The sequence below is a fragment of the Sminthopsis crassicaudata genome, chromosome 6 (genome assembly GCF_048593235.1).
Source record: "Sminthopsis crassicaudata isolate SCR6 chromosome 6, ASM4859323v1, whole genome shotgun sequence".
NCBI classification, from domain to species: Eukaryota; Metazoa; Chordata; class Mammalia; order Dasyuromorphia; family Dasyuridae; genus Sminthopsis; species Sminthopsis crassicaudata.
The window spans coordinates 84,583,205-84,604,982 of NC_133622.1; the positions used below are offsets into that span (position 1 = coordinate 84,583,205).

At 36.6% G+C, this 21,778-nt stretch overlaps 1 protein-coding gene across 7 annotated transcripts in view; it reads left to right on the top strand.

The window, feature by feature from the left end:
- PALLD (palladin, cytoskeletal associated protein) overlaps positions 1–21,778 on the top strand; it is a 463,990-nt gene that overhangs the window by 405,721 nt on the left and 36,491 nt on the right. For all 7 annotated transcript variants that reach the window (XM_074272636.1, XM_074272637.1, XM_074272638.1 and 4 more), the window contains 2 exons: positions 727–1,419; positions 18,577–18,712. In XM_074272636.1, coding sequence (XP_074128737.1) covers positions 727–1,419; positions 18,577–18,712 — 829 coding nt within the window. The remainder of the gene's footprint in view (positions 1–726; positions 1,420–18,576; positions 18,713–21,778) is intronic.

Below are 21,778 nucleotides of genomic sequence, written 5' to 3' on the forward strand. Positions count from 1 at the left end.
TTGCTAATGATAACAGGTATTTAGTTAGTTTATTTAGATAATTACCAGAATTTTATGTTTTAAATGCTATGCATGTATTTAAGGGTTTTAGATTGACTTGTTATAATGATTAAAAGTGATAAATAAATTATCTACTATTTGCTGAACAACAAAATAATAATAAAATTCTTTGAGAAACAATTGTCTTGTTCTCTAAATTATAATCCTTATAACAATTAGCAAGTAGTTATCACTTCACATTTCTATTCAAACCTGACTTTCTTCTTTATACAAACTGGTTATTAGCCTGAAAGCCTTTTTTCCCCCATTTTATCCAAATGAATATTAAAAGACCTTTTAGGATCATCAAATAAGGCAACTTGAAACTGACTCTAATTCTTCAACAAAATTGGGTTCAAACTAAAAAAAAATGTTTTTGAATAATTTTTGACATTTTAATTTTTTTATTTCCTTATTTTTTTAATGGCCAGAAAGAGAAGAAAAAAGATTTGTTGTTTTTTTCACACTGTTCTAGTAGAGACAAAATGAAATTTACCCCCAGAAATCTGGCAAAATTCTGGTAAATATGGTTTGGATCATTTTAGGTAAAAAGCAGGTTCCCAAATAACTAGTGACTTCTGCTTGATTTTCAGCACATTTTATTCTAATAATTGTGAGGTGTGGAACTTTTATGTAAAAGTGTTCACAGCTTAAGTGACTTGTTCTTATTTTCTGCTCTTCCCACAGGGATCCTTTGAAAATACAACAACTGCAGAACCAAATTAGACTGGAACAAGAAGGAAGCCAGTGGTACCATCAGCAGTCGAGCACCCCACAGAACCCTCCTCCTTCCCCCCCTTTCCCTCCTCCGCCATCTTTCCAAGAGCTTGAGGCCAGCCAATCCGTCGCTTTCCCAGATCAGATGAATGTTCTAACCTCCCACTCTTCTCCCGTCATGCAGCCCTCCAGCTCCTTCAACTATGCTAGGCCCAAACAATTCATTGCTGCTCAGAACATCAGTCCTGCCTCGGGTTATGTGACTCCTTCTTCTAGTTCTTCCACCTCCAGCCTTCCATCTCCCATGTCTCCAACTGCTACTCAGAAACAGTTTGGCCGGGTGCCGGTGCAGCCCTTCTCTCAACCATTTCCCTCTGAAGGGGAGTATCTGTGGTCTCCTTCTTCACCCTCCCCTCCTCCTCCTCCTCCTCCAGTCTTCAGTCCAACCACAGCTTTCCCCATGTCTGATTCCTTTCCGCTTCCTCCTCCTCCTCCTCCTCCCCTCCCAGGGTCAGCTCCCTCATCTTCCTACTGCCCTTCTCCAAATGCTCGATTTGGTCACTCCAATCAAACACCCGCAGCCTTCCTGAGCTCCATGTTGCCATCCCAGCCTGCACCCGTCTCAGTCAACGCATTAGGACTCCCCAAAAGTGTTACCCCCGTGTAAGTATGACCTTTCAGTTACAGTATTGCAGACCTCTCTACACACATCCCCTTTGCTTCCTTGTAACTGTTTAGCCTCATTGTATTGTAGCGAAGATTTTTTTTTTTTCAAGAGAATGTATAACAGTTACATTTATAGTAATGGAGACCTAAAGTTGGAAGGATCTTAATTTAGCCCTCTGACTTTAAAGATGGAGAAATTGAAGTTCAGAAAAGTTAAATGATTTGCCCAGAGTCAAATAGAAATGGAATGTTTCTATTTCTATAGAAAATGGCAGAATCGGGTCTTGAACCCAGGTTGCCTTCTATCCCAAACAGGTATTCTCCCCTAGTCTACATTATAGAATCCCAAAGCTAAAAGAAAGCTTTTGAGGTCGTCTGGTCTAAAGTTTTCCTCTGATTGATGAGAAATTTAACACTGCAGAGATGGAATGATTATTTTTATTATTGTTGTTATTTTTAATCTGAGTCTTCTCAGCTCAGGCTAGAAATAAAGTAATTTATGCATAGAAACAATCCCACTAATGGTAGGTACAGGAGTTTTGACCTCCATTTCTGCCTTGGCCCACTCTTCCCTTCCTTAAGAAGCCTCCTAAGCCCCATTCCAGATGCTCAGCATCTTGGGGCTGGAATTAGTGTGGACATCTGATCAACTTTAATCCTACTACATCTCAGAGCTCATGTTTAATGTGTAGTCATTTTTCAGTTATGTCTGACTTCTCGTGACCCATTTTGGGGACTTTTTGGCAAAGATATTGGGTTTGCCATTTCATTTTACAGATGGAGAAATTGAGGCAAACAGGATTGTGACTTGTCCAGGGTCATATAACTTAATAAGTTTCTGAGACCAGATCAGGAAGAAGAGTTTTTCTGACTTCCAACACTATCCACTGTACCACCTAACTGATGGGTTTAGGGTGGACTTCTGATCAACTTTAGCCCTACTTCACCTCAGAGCTCCTTGAGCTCAAGCACTTCACAAACCTCAGCCTCCCCATATAGAAGAATTCTAGGCAGGCAGCACCATGTCAGTCTTGAAATTATTTTCCCAGGGTTATAAAGTTAGTAACAGAGCCAGGACTAGATCCCAGTTTTGTCTGACTCACAATCCATTTGGTCTCTTTAAAAGCGCCAGTGCAATGTGGAATAAGATTTTTCAATGCTACTCTTATACATTTTTCATAAGGAGTCTATAATTAAACTGACAAATGTAATTCTATTTAAATGAGAATCTTCTCCAGTTAGACTACAAATGATAGCTGCCAACAATGGATTTATAGTACATAAAGTAGTCCTTCAAGATGACCCAAAATTAATTCTTTAGATTCTTTAGCTTATTTCATTTTATCCTAAAAATCAAATACCTGATGTGAGGTAACCTGGCACAGTGAATAGAGTTGATCTTGGAGACAGGAAGTTCTATCTTTGACACCTATGAGGTGTCAATCCTGAGTAAGTCATTTAATCTCCCAAAGACCCAGTTATAAAGCAGAGTAGTTTGATACTAGTAGGAAGTGTTTCCTCATTGGGAGTTCCATATTCAATCACTCAAATCAATCAGTAAATACTCACTAAGTGTTTACTTGTGTTCCAGGCATCAGAAAAATAGTCCCTGCTCTCAAAGAGCTTCCATTTTAAAGATGGGGACAATATATACATAAATTAGCACATATAAGATAAATACAGAGTTTATAGAAGGTAGATGAGTAGGGTGGATGTCAGAAAAGGCCTCCTATGGAAGGTGACATTTGAGTTGAGATTTAAAGGAAGATGGGGATTCTACGAAACAAAGATTAGAAAGAAGAGCAAGTCATGGAAATGGGAGATGGAATATTGCATGTGGGAGAAACAACAAGGAGACCAGTGTGGCTGGAGTTTATGAAGAGGAGTGACATGTTAAAAGAGTAGAAAGTAAGGCAGTAAGCATATAATAAAGAGTTTTAAGAGAGAAAAGGGTTTACATCTGATCTTATTTTTTAGCAGTCCACTGGATTTTATTGAGTAGAAGGTGACATGTTATATCTGTACTTGAGGAAAATCTTTTTGGAAGGTAAATGGGAGTAGGAAGAGGCTTGGGGGTAAAGAATCCAGTTAGAAATCTGTTGTAGTAGTTTAGATGAGAGGCAGTGAAATCTTGAACTAGAATCATGACTCTGTGTGTAAAAAGAAGGGGGTGTATGTGAGAGAGGCTCTAAAGAAAAAAATGAAAAGATTTGGCAACTGATTGAGTATGTGGGATGATCAATAGAGAGAGGAATCAAGGATGACACTGGAGTTGAGAATGTTTTCTAGGTATCTGACAGGGTGGTGATGCTTGGGAAATTGAAAAGAGAAGTGCTGAGGGAGGGAAATGATGAATTCTGTTTTGGACCTGTTGAGTTTGAAATATTTACAGGGTCTGCAGTTTGAAATGTTCAATAAGCAGTTGGTGATTCAAAACTGGGAAAGAGAATAAGACTAAATAAAAGATCTGGGAATTGTCATTGTCATCTTAGACATGATAATCAAATTCATGGCATCTGATGAGATGAGGAATTGAGAGATGGGAGGAAGAAAAGCCCTACAATAGAACTTCAGGAAACAGCCACAAATTAGTAGCCACACCATAGCTGTTGATATAATAAAGACACCAAGGGGTAAAAAAAAAAAACACACAGTCAGTTGAGTAAGAGGAAAATCAAGAGAGCACATCCTGGAGTTGAAGTTGCTTCTCAGTGTCAGATGTTGAACAAAGGTTAAGGATGGGGATTAAGAAAAAGGTCATTAGAACTGACAAGAGATCATTGGTGACTTTAAGAGAAGGGTTTCAATTGAATAATAAGGTCAGAAGTCAGATTACAGAAGGTTTAAAAGAGAATGAGAAGGCAGGAAGTGAAGGCTCAGAGGGTAAAATGACTTTTTCAAACCATTCATTTCCACCCCACCCTTTCCCAATATCAAATACCTGAGAGACCGAAGAAAATTGGGAAGACCAAAGTTGAAAACCCTCCCCTAGCTCGAATTAATGGAGAGAGTTTCTGGGGATCTTTTTTGTTTTTGTTTTTGGTTTTTTTTTTTAAGAGGATGACAGCAGGGAAAATATAAGGATAGGGCATCACAGGTTAGGATGTTTTTGTTTTTTAAAAAAAGTCAAATACCTAATTTAGATATTGCATTTTCTAAACCATAAGAAACCTGCTTTTCCATCATATAAATTTATACATGTTAAATGTTTTCTCTCGAAAACCAAAGATGCTTCTACCCTAAGAGTTATTAAACTTTTTCAAATCATAGGCCCCTGGCAATCTGCTGAAACCTATAGACCCTTTCTCAGAATAATGTTTTAAATGAATAAAACAAAATGCATAGAATAACAAAGAAGCACTATTATATTGCAATTCAGTGTTCAAAATACTTTGTAAAAATATTGATTAACAGAGCCCAGGTTTAATTAGATTGGAACCCTGCTCTAATCAGTAGTTCTATATGTGCTGAGCTCCCTTCGTTCTGCAAAGATGGAATCAAAACATGGGCAGCAGAAATAAAAAATACAGGCAACCAAAACCAGGAATGCCATCCAGTTATTAAAAAATCTCCAGTTAAAAAAATTGAAAAGAAATAAGAATAAAAACAATTTTAAATGGCTCTTCTCCCTTCGAACTAGGAACAGCCACAAACAAAATAGCCAGGAGTTGATTGTGGCTTCAGGAAACTTCAGCAGGTCCAGTTTTTCTGCCCTCCTTCCGCAGGCAGGCAGTCACCTTCTTCACTAGTGTTGCTGGGGTCACTAGCAGAGAAAATATTGTCCCCCCCCAAAAAAAAAAACTGTTGACAGGCACAAACACAGCACTGTTGAGTCAACTAAACCATTGAAGGGGGGAGGAGGAAAGTGAGGAGAACACAGCCTCAGGAAGGAATCTGTTTGCACTCTTGTAAAAATTAATGTCCTCTGCCTCCCTCCCTGCTGCTGATGGTTCATTTTAAGGCTTCCATTTGCTGTTAGCTTCCTTCTCTGATGCTGTAAATCAAGCTGTAAGAGGTGGTTGGAATCTAGTGGATTAAGGAATTCCACCCAGGGAAACGGCAACATTTTTGCTTTTCTTTAGGCTGGGCAGCTGGCCTGCTCTCCTTCTCAAAGCCTGTGGGTAAATCCTAGCCTTCCACCATGACTAGGGTCACACCAAGTTTCTCAGCCACCTCCACATTCCCACGACCTTTTATCATAAGGGAGTGCCACATAGCCAGAGAGAGTGCCACACACTGCTTTCTACCCATAATTGTCCCTTTCATATAATTAGATCTTCAGCTTTGAAATGTTACCCCCAAAGCCTCCACAAGCCAGAGCATGCATCCACCAGAAATGTATTAATAATCACTTGCATTCTCCAGGAACTCTAAGCACTGTGCAGACATTATCTCATTACTCCTCCCTCTTCTCTCTTTCTCACAGGGAATAGGTAGGAGGAACCAAATTGTCATTCTGCTTGAAAGAAAGACAGGATAAGGGATATGTTTGTGGTCACAGTAGTTACTGAGGTGGAACTAGTTTGATTTTCAGATTTTGCTTTGGCAGAGAGGTGATGAACTAACAAGGCAGAAAGAGACATATACTTTCAGATAAATCCAATGTGTACATTTATTTTGCTTAATTATACTTATTTGTAACAAGAGGAGGATTTTATTTGATTAGGGTTTTTGTAGGGTTTTTTGGTGGGGAGGGAAGTTTGGGGAGTAGAAATGCTGATGCCAAAAAAAAGAAAAAAAGGACAGAACATCAATGAAACACTTAAAAATAAACCAAAGAAAACAGAAGCAAGAAGTGGACATGGCAAGAAATGTAGTTATGACTAAATTCAATATATATTTTCTTTTCTTTCTTTCTTTCTATTGTTTTCTGAGGCAATTGCCCAGGGTCACACAAGATTAGATTTGATCTCAGGTCCTCCTGACTTCAGGGCTGGTGCTCTATCCACTGTGCCACCTAGCTGCTCTTCCATAACTTTTTAACCTGGTTCAGCTGTATTTAGGAATATTATGATCCAATATTTAACACCCCTTCAGTGATCAATTAGGAATACAAGGACTTTAAAGAAACATGGGAAGACTTCTATATATGGGTGCAGAATGAAATAAGCAGAATTAAGAAAAAATCATGCACAATTAGAATGTGAAGCCCTTTAGGGCAAAGTCCATGTTTTTGCCTTTATGTTCTCAGAACATCCCCCAGTGCCTGGCATACAGTAAATGCTTGTTGACTGAAAGATAATGACTTCCTTGTAAATGAAAAGGTCACTTAAAGATAAGTTCTGAGTAAATGAAAAACCAATGATGGTTCCAGAGAACAGATAATGAAAACTATTTCCCTGATCTTGGCTTCCAGGCCAGGGACTAGCATAGCAGAATGACATATTTGTATCTTACATTATACATTATCAGATATGGTCATTGCTTTTCCTTAGTAATTCTTTTTTTGTTTAATTTATATAAGATAAGGATTCAATTCTGAAAAGATGTTTATATATATAGTGCCTACTATGTGCCATATTATGCTAAGCACTTTAGCGCTTTCATCTCTTTTGATTTTCAGAACAACCCTGTAAGGTAGGTGCTATTATTATCCCATTTTACATTTGAGGAAACTGAGGCAAACAGAGATTAAGTCTTTTGCCCAGGGTTTCACAATAAATCTCAGAAGCCTCATTGAAACTCAGATGTACCTGATTCTAGACCCAGGGTTTTATCTTCTTCCCCACTTAATGACCTTGAACTCTTGAACCACTTGTCTTCGAAGTAGCAAACAGTAGAATATCTATACTATATTGAAATGTATTGGGGTTTCTGTTGGGGCATACTGAATGATAAATTAATAAATGAATATCTAGAAGCATCTAGACTGGCTGGGATTCTGCCCTGGGCTTCACTTAGGGTAAAATCCAAAACTGGTGTTTGGAGCTTCCCAAGAAAAGTCACTAGTAACTTCTCTCCCACTTACTTTACCCCACTCCTACTACCATACTGGACAGACAGGAAACTGAGAGATAACATGCTTCTGAACCCCCCACTGCCTAGACTGTCTGGGACAGTGCTAGCCCAAGACCGAACTGGCCCTCCTGTGGTAGTTTGTGCTTAGATGTGACTGATTCTCCAACAGACTTTGGGGATCACCAAGCAGTCCAAGGAATTTTATTTTGTTTCAGTGACTGTTGAAACAGTGCTTTAATGGTAACACAAATAGTGGGCCATTTTAATGCTCTCCCCTGTGGGGCCCTGTCCCCAGACAAGAGAAGTGAAAAAGGAACAGACAGATAAATTACTATCTTAGACTAAACATTGACCTCCAAAGTGTAGGATTAACCCAATTAAGACAGTTCATTCAAAGGAAAAGAAGACACATATTCCAGTGTACAGATTAGCTTTCTTTGTCATATGAGTGCCTGTACAAACTTTTGTATATTGTTTTTCACTGTACTTTTCCCAGTACTCACAAAAATCCCCAATGTATTTTGAAAAAAGTATTTCTTTCTACTAAATTCAATCTCAAAGGTATATCTCACAATTTGTTTTCAATTGTGAGGGTAGGAAGCTGATAGGGAAATTTTCATCCTGTTATTTGTCTTTTTGACAAAGTTTTATCTGTTCAATTACTAAACGCATTAGAAAATAAATATGTATATGTGGTTGCTAGTGATTGGTAAGTTAGAGATTGTTAGAGTTATTAGGTGGCATAGTATCCAAAATCAATTTTGAAATTATTGACTTTTCCTCTACCTAGGTGTTTACAAGTTTGCTTTGCTTCCTAGTATGCTTTTAATTACATCTTGGCCACATTGATTTCTATGGGGATACATCTTCAACTTTATAAGTAAAGTTAATAGGAAAAGGAGACCTTGTATGAAGCAATTCATTTTACAGTCACCTTCAGCTAGTACTTTAATCCACATGCCAAGGAATATCTGAATATTGCATAATACCAACTGTTGTATCATGTTGAATTTTTGATAATTGGGTTCATATCTTACCTCTGCTATATAGCTACCATAAAAACTTGAACAATAACTTACTTAACTTTCTGGACCTCAGTTTCCTCATCTGAAAAATTAAGGATTTGCATTAGATGACCTCTAAGTTGCCTTCCAGCTCTAAATCTATGATTACACAAACTTACTCCAATGTCTCTGAGTTTGACTCATCACCAGGTCTCACTGAATAAGAGATAAAGAGCATTTTAGTAGGGAAAAAAAAAACCCTGACTTTTCAGTTAGTAGACAGACACATAATCTTTTAAATCCAAGTTGTGCTCTGGAGATTTGGGAGTTCCTGATATGTACTGACAGTACTGACCTAGAATACTCTATCAAGGGAAGAATATTCTCAGGGTTGATTCAGTAGCCAAAAAATAAAAAAATTACCTCCTGTGATTTGACAGTGGCTGCATCTGGAAGATTTTATTTTCCAGATGCTTTTGTATGTGTGTTGTTTAGTGTGTGTTTTTTCCAACCACATGAATATTACTTTTTTAAAAAAAAGACATTGACATAGTATTGAAGCAAAAACAAACAGGTCAGTAATAGATTTTGTTCATTTGGGGAAAGAGTATTTACCCTGATTTATTTACTATGTGAGGTCTTTCATGAGTTGGCGTTTGTTTTGGCCTAAAGATTGTGCAGCTTTCAGTTACTCATTTTTTTCTTCTTTCCTAAAGAGTTATTATTCCTTGTACTCATAGATGAGCTCTTACTTTAGTTTTCTGATAGATTGCTTCTAACTTGTGATTTGGGGTTGGAAAATGGGATAGATCATCTTTTACTGCACTTGGCAATCTGAGTTTAAATGTAGAAAAAAGTTTTACTTGGAGAAACATTGTTTAGCCTTGGCTATTAGGGCTAGGAGACTGGCATCCTTAACACGCACAGTTGTTAGTCTAAGCACAGAGAAAGATTCAATTCTGGAAGAGCAGGAGGACTTTATGCAGAAAGCATGGGAAGGCATGCTCACAATCAGCTTGCATTGCTTGTGCCCCAGTGTGCTTTAGCTTTTCATTTAACTAAATGTCCAAACAGATGCAATTGGCAGAAGTTTTATGAAAGGAAAGCTTATTCATCCTCGTGCACCATTCTCTCTAACGTGCCCTCCTGCTGGCTTCCATACTCATTTCCTACTGCTTTATTTTTCGGATAATATTACCAATATATTCCAAGAAATCTTGGAATTCTTTTGACTTTCCTTATATTCATCTTCTTTTATCCAATTTATCACCAAATTCATTTCTTGTTTCAAAATGTATTAATTCAGCTACCCTTTCCACTCTCATTCTCATTGCTACCATTTTAATCCAAGTCATTGTCTCATGTCTAGACTTTAATGCACCTGAGTGTTCCTGCCTTTAATTCTGCCTCAATCTAACCATTATATATTGCCATAATACTCTCCCTAAAACACCATATTATTCCCTTGTATCTTACAAGTTTGCTTCCACAGGAGTAGGTGGTTTTTTTTTTTTCTTCCCCAGTTACAATAAACCACAAAGACAGTAAACAAAGGAGAAAGGAAGTTGCAATCTATACCAGTAGAATACCTATTAAATAGAACCACAAGGGATTGAAATATCTTCCTATATTTAAAGACCAAATATAGATTTCCAATTAAGATGAAAGACTACAAGATAATCAGGCTTCTCACACTTTCCTTTTAAAAAAGGACATATCAAAGAAAAGGAAGAATAAAATCAATAATGGCTTAAAAAAACCCCAACAACTATGCAAGGTAATTAACATTTGCTTTAAAAAAAGAAGAGCAGAGTATATATATATATATATGTATATATATGTGTGTGTGTGTGTGTGTGTGTGTGTGTGTGTATAAAATCCAAGGGATAATTAAGACAGCAAAAGTATCAGACTCCACAATGATGGAAAAATAATCTAAGATAACCAAGAAATTAAGAATTAACCCTTGCTTTTTAATAGCATTTTATTTTTCCAAATATATACAAAAATTGTTTTCAACATTCACTTTTGCAAAATCTTTGTTCCAAATTTTTCTTGGTCTCTGTCCCCAAGACAGTAAGCAATCAGATATAGGTAAAACATGTGCAGTTTTTCTAAACATATTTCTACAAGAAATTAATGTTTGTAAAGAAAATTTTAAAAATTGATTAAAAAAGTAAATCATGAAAGGAACTAAGGCTGGAATTATAAATAGGCTTAAGATCAGAAAGAAATAATAGTTATTGATCATTATGAAAATTTTGAAAAAATTAGAAGCGACCAGTTGGCCCATGACAGTTAAAAATTTGGATAGCTCTAACTAAAATACAAGTGACTGATATAGAAGAGGTCAAAATGAATTAATCATTTTGCTATAAGGGAAATATAAAATATCTGCACTATATTCTAAGAAATCATTTAAGAAGCATTTTTAGAATTGTTCAAAGCAAGTAACAAAATATAAATAACCCAACCCTGATATGGATAATTTTAAGATTTAATTTTCAAAAACAAGATTAAACTTTAATACACAGAAAGGAATCCTGAAAGCTACAAGAAGAAGATAAATTTGACCAAGGACCATGAATCTAAATCATAGACGATTTCTCCAAGGAGATTCTCCAGGGAATGAATGGAGAAATTAAATATAATGAGTATAAAGTTAAAAAGCTTGCATGGCAACATGAAACAATAATTATCTGTCCAGGAAAACTAAATATTTTGTTTGAAGGCAACGAAAGACTTGGAAGAGTTTTCACAATGACATTTATTTCAAAGCAGTCAGGCAGAAAAAAAGATAGGTACTTAAAACAATTCACATTTTTCAGTGAAGATAAACCAGTTCATTTTTACTCAACAAATAATTAAAAGTACTTGAATATACTTGTATATGCACAACTCTTATTTTAAAAGAAAATAAAAGCAACTAAGGTTTCTAAGCACATAGATTCAGAAGGATACAAAATGTTTTATAATTTTGTTGAAAATCTATCTTGCAATTTAAAAATCTATAACCAAATTTTAGAATTGGAGAGATTTAGAAATGAAGCACTATAGGATAATGGACAAAGAGCATTCATCAAAAAGATAGATATCTCTAGTACTTTGCTCTGTCACATATGTGTTGTCAGTGTGATCCTGGACAAATCACTATCTCATAGTGCCTTAAGCCTTTTTTTTTTTCCTTTCTTTTTAAGACTGGGTCATCCTAAGTCACCCAGGACAGAATTTCAGGGGCTACTCATATCAATTCCATAATTCATCAATACAGGATCTTTGACTTACTCAATCTGATCTGAATTCACACCCCTTCAGGCTACCTGATGATACGAGAGGCTCAGTGTATTGATGCTGAACTTACTGAACAATACATGTTACAGATTGGGGGATGGAGTGCAGCACAAAATTTCTATAAGAGGTTTGCCAGCTTCAGCATCCCTAGTAGCTGGGTTTATAGGCCTATTCTACCATGTCCTGTGACCAGGCAATTTTCTAAGACTACAGGTTGTGGATCAGATCACAATTGACATTGTTACATTGTTATAGTCCCTTACAATGAAGAAGTCATATCTAGTCCTATTCCTTTAGAAATTTAGCACATATAGCTAGGTCCTGATTAATGTGAAAAATAAGTCCTATGAAGTGGTTATGGGAATTCAATCTTTCGTACATTAATTATGTAAAACATTGTCATTGGTTTTTATATTATTTATTAGTATCTATTTGATAGCATGGGAGAAATAGCACCGGCTTTCAAATTCAAACACCTGAATTCAAACTCCTCCATATGATTCTTAGTACCTTCAGCCAGTCACAAATTCGCTAGACCTCCATTCCTTCAACTCTAAAGTAAAGGACTGACCTAGATTGTATCTGAGCCTCTTTCTAAATCTAAATCACTTTTTAAAGTGTATTGTGTTAAGTACTGAAGATGCAGAAAGAAGCAAAAGATGATCTCTACCCTTAAGGAACTTACAATCCAAGAATATTTACAAAGGTTCCCTATTGACTACCATATTAAGTAGGTACAAAATCTTTTGCCTGACTTTCCAGGGCTCTTTATGATCTGCCCTATGTAGTAAATTCTGCTTAATTGTACATTATAATTCATTGACCTCTCATATTTTTCCCCCTTTCCAACTTCCATATTAAAATCGAGGACACTGCAGTCATCCCAATTATATGAACTCACAGCCTTTGATGTCATTTTTGACTCATGTTTACCCCATAGAGTCAATCTGTTACCAGATCTTATTGTTGAAGTATTATGTCTTGTACACATCCCCTTCTCTCTCCTCCTCCAGCCACCATTCTAATAGAAGACCTCATTACTTTGCTAGCACTGGCCTGTCCCCCCTCCAGTCTTTTCTCAGTCTAGTTTATCCTCTACTAGCTGCCAAAGTGATCTTCTTAGAACAGAGGTCTGACCATGTCACTTTCCCTTCCATCCTCCAATAACCTGCAGTAACTCTCTACTTAAATCCTCTCCTTATCTTTTAAAGCCCTTAGCGATCTGGCCTCTTCCTAGCTTTCCATTCTCTCTACACTTAACTCTCTCCTACAAGTGACATGGACCTTCCTGCTCTTTGCATTCTGTCTTTACTCGCTGGCTTCTGCACTTGAGCTCTCTTCCTCATCTGTCTCCCGTGGCTTTCTCTAAGTCTCAGCTCAAATCCTGCCTTCTGTATAAGATCTTTTCCAGTTGCCCTCAGCTGCTGGTGCCTTCTATCCAATTCCCATTTACCTAGTATTGATCTTGTTTGTAGATAGTTGTTTCCTTTCATTAGAATGTAGGCTTCTTGAGGGTAAAGGCTGCTGTATATTGGTTTTCTTAACTCTTAGCATGGAGCCCAATTCATAGTAAATGCTTAATGTCACGTGCTTATTGACTGAGTTTAGCTGATCTTTTCATTCAAAGGTTTTCATTCACATAGATTTTTCTGTCTCACTTCTTTGTTGTTGCTCAATCTGATTGAAATACCTTCCTTTCTCTATGTCTCATCTCATCTTCAGCACCCAGCTCCTCTCCCACTTTCTACATAAAGCCTTGTCTAGCTACTCAAACAGGTAACATGTTTTCTCCATTGTATTTAGAACCTTTATGACACAATTTAATATTAATAACAATTTCTTTTGCTCAATATGTGATACTCGGCTAAAATGTAGACATCCTAAGAGCAGGAACCATGTTCTATATTTCTTTTGTAATTGGAACATTTATTTACCAATAGGTTGTTACTTTCTAGCATTGTAGTCTATGCAACTCTAAATCAAATAAATTCATGTAACTTATGTTATATTGGTTAAAGGGAAGTAATCTTTTGAATGAAAGAGAAGGCAGTTTCCTCTCAGCCTAAATAGTACCTGTCTAAGGCATACCAGTAGGGAAGGCTAGAAAGGGGTGGAGGGAGGGGGAAAATAACACAAAATGACTGTGGTTTTTATTTGGGTGAAGGGATGATTTTAATTGCACTACCTGGAGTGATGAACTACCTGGGTGGCAAGAACCCAAGGAAAAATGAATGGCTTGCCTCTTATATTACCCAATGCATTCATTCCATTTTAGACTAAGGTAACTTGAGAAATGTGTATCTAATCCTTCCTCATAAAGTGGGTTGTTAGTTGTTTACTGGAAGTCCAAACTAGAAACATTCTCCTTTGTTACTTTAGTTACTGTAGTTAGTTTAGTTTAGTTACTTTAGTCTTTTGTCTTTAGTCTTCTTTTCTTCTTCTAGTTATCTCAGTTTTCTCTCCCTTATTTTATTTTAATCAATATTTAATAATTAATTAATTAATTATTAATTAATTAAATTAATTAATTTAATTATTAAATAATTAATTTAATAATATTTTTAGCAATGTTTATTTATATCACCATCACTGCCTCACATCACATCCCAATAACTGCCACCAGACATATATGTCATGGAACTCTGTCTTCTAACAGAGAGGAATTTTACCTCAAGACTCTCCTTTGACATTTGGGACCTCTAGAATAATGATCCCAGGTTCAAGGCTCTTATGAAAACTCTTCTACTCTAAATTATGATGAGCCCCCAGTGATGTGTTTTTTTTCTTTAGCCAGAGGACACAAACCAGAATAAAGGCATTAAATGAAAAGGCACATAAAGAAAAGCAAAGTGGAACATTTTACCACAGAAATCTGGTGCATACTCTCCCATAAATATATATATATATATATATATATATATATATTGCCAGTGGAAATATTGGATATGCAACAAGGACCATGTGTCATAAAAATATAGTATACAAATAGCCATATGAAGGGGAAATTCTTTTTTTTTTCTTTTTTAAATTTATTATAGCTTTTTATTTACAAAACATATGCATGGGTAATTTTTCAACATTGACTTTTGCAAAACCTTTTGTTACAAATTTTCCCCACCCCTCACCCAGCTAGCAGGTAGTCTAATACATGTTAAATATGTTAAAATATATGTTAACTTCAATATATGTATATATATTTATATAGTAATTTTGCTTCACAAGAAAAATAAGATCTAGAAAGGAAAAAAATCTAAGAAGGAAAACAAAAATGCAAGCAAACAATAACAGAAAAAGTGAGAATGTTATGTTGTGGCCCACACTTAGTTCCCACAGGCCTCTCTCTGGGTGTAGATGGTTCTCTTTATCACTGAACAATTGGAACTGATTTGAATCATTTCATTGTTGAAGAGAGCCACGTTCATTATATTGTCTTGTTGTTGCCATGTTTAATGATCTCCTGGTTCTGTTCATTTCGCTTACCATCACTTATGTAAATCTCTCCAGGACTCTCTGAAATCATCCGAATGGTCACTTCATACAGAACAATAATATTCCATAACACTCATATATCATAACTTATTCAGCCATTCTCCAATTGATGGACATCCACTCAGTTTCCAGTTTCTTGTCACTACAAAAAGGGCTGCTACAAACATTTTTGCACATGTGGGTCCCTTTTCCTCCTTTAAGATTGAAGGGGAAATTCTTACAATCCACATCTTCTCATGATACTACTATCATGCTGCCAGTTGGTAGGACATTTCCATTGGACATGTTGCTCAGTTGATCTCCTAGTACTGCTGGGCACATAGACTCAGTTACATCCTGCTCTGCTGGTTACATGTAGGCTTGGTTTGGTGTTAAGATCACTTAGCAGATGTTCCTTCCTGCTACCAGATTCTGGGCTTCATCAGTTCAGGATCACTTATGGACCATCTCAGCTTCATTCTGCTAGCCTTGAAAGACAAATAGTTTCAAAGCCAAACATTCTCATATAACAAAAGCCAGGCATAATACTCCCCTGATTAAAATTGTCTTATCTTTTCTATGTCTGAGAAATCCAGCTATCTTATGTAAAATTAAACATTTTCTGGATTAGCATGTAAATTAAGTTGAGCCAGAATAAAACATAAGCTTATAAGATCAGGTCATTTCATTCCCATCCACCTTTATTTATTTATTTTTTGATTCTTGTTTTCATCATGATTGTGTCAGCTTTTATGCTACATTTTGGCCAGAGAGAATCCTACACACACACACACACACACACACATATATATACATATACATAATATGTAATAGTTGATTATATATGTGTGTATATATGTTATATAGTTAAGCAAAACAAGCTACATATTTTCCATGTCTGAAAGTACCCTATTTCTGTAGTCCACCACCTCTCTGCATAGAGAAAGAAGGTATGTTTTACTGTCCAACCTCTAGAATTAAGATTGTCAGTTTCAGGGGCAGCTAGGTGGTGCAGTGGATAGAGCACCAGCCTTGAATGCAGGAGGACCAGATTTCAAATCTGCTCTCAGACCCTTAACCCTTCCTAGCTGTGTGACCCTGGGCAAGTCACTTAACCCCAGCCTCAAAAAAGAAAAGAAAAAAAAATAGATTGTCAGGTTTCATTGATCAGAGTTCTGTTATTCTGTAAGTCCACTTTTCTTTTACATTAGCATTGCCATTGTGAAAATTGTTCTCTTGGTTCTGTATTTTTCTCTGTATCAGTTCATGCAAATTCTTCTAAGTTTCTCTGATTTTTTGCCGTTGCTTTTGACACAAAAATATTCCATTACATTAATACATTGAAACTTGTTCAGTCATTCCCCAATAGGTGAGAAAATTGTTTCTGATTTTTTTTTTGCTTCCACAAAAATATTTTTTGATATACGAGACATGTGTGTGTGTGTGTGTGTGTGTGTGTGTATTTGCCCTCTTTGGGGTATGTACTTAATAGTGATACTTAGGTCATTTATGTTTCCAGAATGACTGAGCCAGGACACATCTTCAACAAGTGTTTTCATGTTCCAATCTTGCTATATTCTCTTCATCACTTATAATTTTCACTTTGCCAATTTGATGGGGGTACAGTAAAACCTTAGACTTATTTTAATTTGCATTTTTCTTACTGGTGATTTGGGGTATATTCTCACATGTTGGCTAATAATTTAGGTTTATTCCCTTGGAAAAAATAATCTGCATTCTCCAGTTTTACATGAAAGAAGTGCATAGCTCTCAGTGTAAAAGTATAAAATGGTAGAATTGTTCCGATATGAAAACTCTCTTAATTATGAAATCCCAGGAACATCTGTTTAGAACTAAGAAGGGTCTTATTGATCATTAACATCTTTAAAAGTTTAGTCATAAGATTTTGGTCCTTTGGACTTTTCTGCATTTGAAATTACTCATTTGCGTTGCTTGAATCATTGAAATAAAAATCAATTCCCCATCCTCCTCTCAAGGATGTTACTGTAAAAGCTTTAGCTGTCCACCTTTGCTATCCAGCAAAGAAAATCCTTTGGACCTCTGTCATCACCAGAATCTTTTTAAAATGATAAGATCTAGATTTTAGTTTTAAAGAAACTAAGAGACATTCTAACCTCAGCTGTAGCTCCTAACTTCCTGGGAGAGTGGAAGTAGGAGCAATCTTACTGTGGCTTAACTGACTTCCTTCAAATTTCTGCTAAAATCCCACCTTCTATAGGCAATCTTTCCCAACCCCTCTTAATCCTACAAAAGGGGTTATTTATCTCCAGTTATTTTGCATTTCTTTGGATCTCTAGTACTTGGTGCAGTTCCTGGCATGTAGTAGGCACTTAATTCATGTTTGTTTATTTTTTTTTTTTTTCTTGACTGATTTTCCCATGAGGGATTGATCTGGGAAGAAAGCATATTATGGCATGGGCATAATCCTAACATTAATCTTCCCATTCAAGTTTATTGATTTTTTTTTTTTTTTACCATGAAGGTAAAATTGTAATATTCTGCAGTACAGCTTTTTAATACTCATTTCAACAGGTCCAGCCCAGCTGCCAGCAGAGTTTTGTTGTATGTACCCACAAAACCAGGTGCTACGAATGATATGATCTCATGTTGCTAAGTTTCTCTAATATCAGAGCTATTTATTCTATAATTGAAGCATTGAATTGTGTTCTTTTCAGGAATCATGGACTTTAATCATTAACTTATAATAGCCCAAGTCAAGCAGAAGAAGGGTAAGGTAGAGAAAATAAAGACACAGTAGACAGATAGACAGGCGCCTAGACAAAGTAAGATCCCTATATACCAAAGGCCTAGCACTATTGATTGCTTATTTCCATAGCCCCAAAATGTTGGCTCTGCCCCCAGCCAAAATCCTTTGGGGGAAGAGAGGTAGATAAGGGATTCAGTTCTTCTCTCTTGGAATTCTAAGTGGCCCCAAGAACACCTCATGAGGTTCTAAATCTCCTGAGCCTCAAAGAAAGAATGTGATCTTAAGGGAATACTTAACATTAAGGGAAAAAATGGACCTAATACATCAGAGATTTAGTTTATGTAAAATGAAAGTAATCGCTGATGGTGGTCATAGCCATTAGTGGCCAAAACAGCACTAAAACTTAAAACTAAGATCCTAGTTGTCCTTGGCCCTTATTTAGTTCTAGTGAAATATGCTGCCTTTGTAAAAACATGTCAGTTTTTCAGCCCACAGACATTCCAAGAGCAGGTTACTCAAACTGTAGCAATACCTTTCATGATTCTTTCCATTATTGTTTGCAGCAGACATAGCAGAGAAAAGAATGGGAGTGACAAGCTGTTGGACTGTATGCTCTGTCTTTCTGTTTGAACTGGAGCTAAAAGATTCATATGCACCGCAAGACACTATCGTGTTTTAGGAATCCTATTGTGCTTTGTCCTGCAGGGGATTTCCAAAGAAGGCCAGCAGAACTGCTCGGATAGCCTCTGATGAAGAGATTCAAGGCACAAAGGATGCTGTCATTCAAGACCTCGAAAGGAAGCTTCGCTTCAAAGAGGACCTCCTGAACAATGGACAGCCGGTACTTAATTATAAATGTGGGCCTTGGACTTCAAAGGGTCCCTTGGTTAGCTGGTTGGAAAACGGCTGCGTACTTTATTAAGCACATTTCTTTTTTTTTTTTTTTTTTTTTTTGGAAATAAAATTTCATGTGTTTTATTTTTTTATTTTTTTTTTTAATTTTTTTTATTATATATATATATATATATATGTTTTATAATATTATCCCTTGTATTCATTTTTCCAAATTACCCCCCCTCCCTCTATTCCCTCCCCCCGACGACAGGCAATACCATACATTTTACATGTGTTACAATATAGTCTAAGTACAATACATGTGTTAAGCACATTTCTTAAACACCCTTTGGGTTTAGTTTCATCTTTTGCTTTAAATCTCAGAGTTCATATTTTGAATTTGGAACTGGGGGCTTAGTGGGAGAGAGACTAGAATGACATTATATTTCCTCCACACAGTTCTCAATATATTCTCCTGAACCATTTGCTTTTTTGGGCTATGCTGCAGGGAAATAAAAGAAGTCTGGGGAGAAAATAAGGAAAGATGGAGAGGAGAGGGATACAGGCAAATTGAGTTGAAGGTCTAAAGTGGTTTGTATCTGCCCAGGAATATGTGTTAGAATGAAGGTCTCCTTCCCTTCGATTCTGTTCCTACATGTACTTTCTATTCATGAGTATAGGTTTGCTTTTTCCTGCCCCCATTGACCTGTCCAGTCAGTTGTGCCAGACCACAGCTAGATGCTGAACCCAGAATTAGAAAGAATGAAGCTGGTTTCTAAAAACAGAAGTCCCTCATCTCTCTTATTAGCTAGGAAAAAAAAAAGCTAGAGAAAAATTAACTCTGATCTTTATGCCACAGAAAAGCTGAGTGAAGAAACTCAGGGTCTTGTAAGAAAGTACAAGATGTTTTCTCTACTCCATTAGACACAACTAGTTCCTCTTCGATGTTCACTGCTGAGCTTCCTCTCAGTAGGTCCCAGTCCTCAAAAAGACAGTTGGGACAGAGGGATTAGAGAGTTCAGTTGCTTCTCAGGCAGAGAGAATCCTCTTAGGCTTCTGTCTGGACTGAGAGCAGGAATCATTACCTGATTTTTATATGGAAGGAGGAAGAAGGGTTATTGGTATGACCTTCCCTGTACAGGAGTCTCTTTCAGAGTCAAAAAAGTCACCATTCCAGGCATATTTTATCAGGGAACTTAGAAAGTGAGAGGACAGAACCATAACAAGGTCATGGAAGAAGAATGTTTTTGAATGCCGATTTTAATTGGAAGGGCATCCTAATTTCACTTCAGGAAGAAATAGAACACAAATGAAAATTTACCCATAATTCTTCTGGCTGCAGAAGATTTCCACAAAAGGAAAATATTGACTTCTTAAAATAAGTGCTTGCATGTGTAAATGTACATGATCTGGAAGCACTTCCTGGCTCTGTCAACCAAAAGCCCTTGAAATACTAAAACAAATACTTAATGTCAACTTCTTCAAGCTAGGTAAAGGCACCTTTCCAATTTTTTTTTAAACATTCCATATGGAATGTCTCTTGGTTGGAGCAAATCCACAGGCTGTTTGTACTTGTTAATTAAGTTAAAATGCATGCCAGTTCAGCAGTGAATGGCATTCATAAGGTACCCCCAAATATTCATGATTTTTTAAAACAAATGGATCAAGATTTCCCTATATGGAAGAAGATATTGTCCAAAAAAACTTCCCTAGTATCACATGTTATTCTCTCACTTTTTTTTGGGGGGGGGGAGCCAGGACCTTCTTTATACAAAGAATTAATTCTCTCCATAGGACATAGACATAAAATGAGCTAACTTTTATATAGAACTACAGCTACACTCTGATGTGGGTGCTATTATTCCTATTTTGCAGATGAGAAAACTGAGTTGGAGAGGTTAAGTGCCCTACCTAGGGTAATAACTAATGTTTGAATCAGGTCTTGAACATATGTGTTCCTGACTCCAAGCTTATGGGCTGCCTCAGTGACCTACTGACACAGGATACAAAATTGAAAATACAGCTGGTTTAGTCTCAAAGCCTATTTCTTAAGAAGGAGACTTCAGATTGGTCTCAGTAGTCTTGCTGTGAAATAATGACAATAGAAGAATAAATGGCTATTTAGAAAGGGAACTTTGTGTGGTGCTCAAGACTTATTATGCAAGACATGGCAATTAGTTTATTGCAACTTTTTTCTTTAGATGAGAGAATTTATTTGAACACGGACACCCTGCATGTTCATTGTCCCCTGCTAACCCCTACCTTCTCCTTTACATTACACACACACACACACACTCACACAATACAAACATTCTTTATCTAAAGTTGGAAATTGTTAAAGCTTTGGGGCTGTTTTTAATTTGGCACATTCCTGGTTTCACTTCCTGGTTATAGCTGGGATCAACACCAACCGATACTGGGCACATCACAAGAAAGTCCTAGTTTTGTAAGTTTTCCCATCATGTTTTCTTGACCATAATGCTTCCAATAAATTTTGGGTCCATGTTCAGGAATTTTAAGTTTAGCTGGACTGAAGCTTCAAACTTAGTAAGAATTTGAGTAAGGATGAGTAAGGGTACGTTTTTGTATAAAAAGAATAGAACTCACGAGGGGCACCTTTGGAGTTAACCATCAGAATGCTATGTCTCCACAATAACTCCTTTAAAAGAAGCAATGCTTAGAAGAGAAGAGATAAGCTAAATAGCAACATAGTAATCTACTAATTCTTATACTGTAATAGACTCAATGTATTTTTGAAACAATCATTTATAGATCATGGAAGAAGAGTTAGAAAGGATCACAGGTCCCTCTTCTCCATCCTTCTCATTTTGCCCAATATTTAAAATGCACAAAGGTTCAACGATTTGCCCAGTCACTTAGACAGTAAACATAAAATGTGGGCTTTGAATGTCACATCCACTACCTTTAATTTGTGCTCTTTCCACTAGACCAGGCTGAAAATGATTGTTTTTCTTTGCCCAGTGATCAACTAGCCGCTAAGTTGAAAAAAAAAGGATTAGCAGATGACACGCTGGCAAATACCTTTTCAAAGTCCTTTCTAGGCTGCTCTATT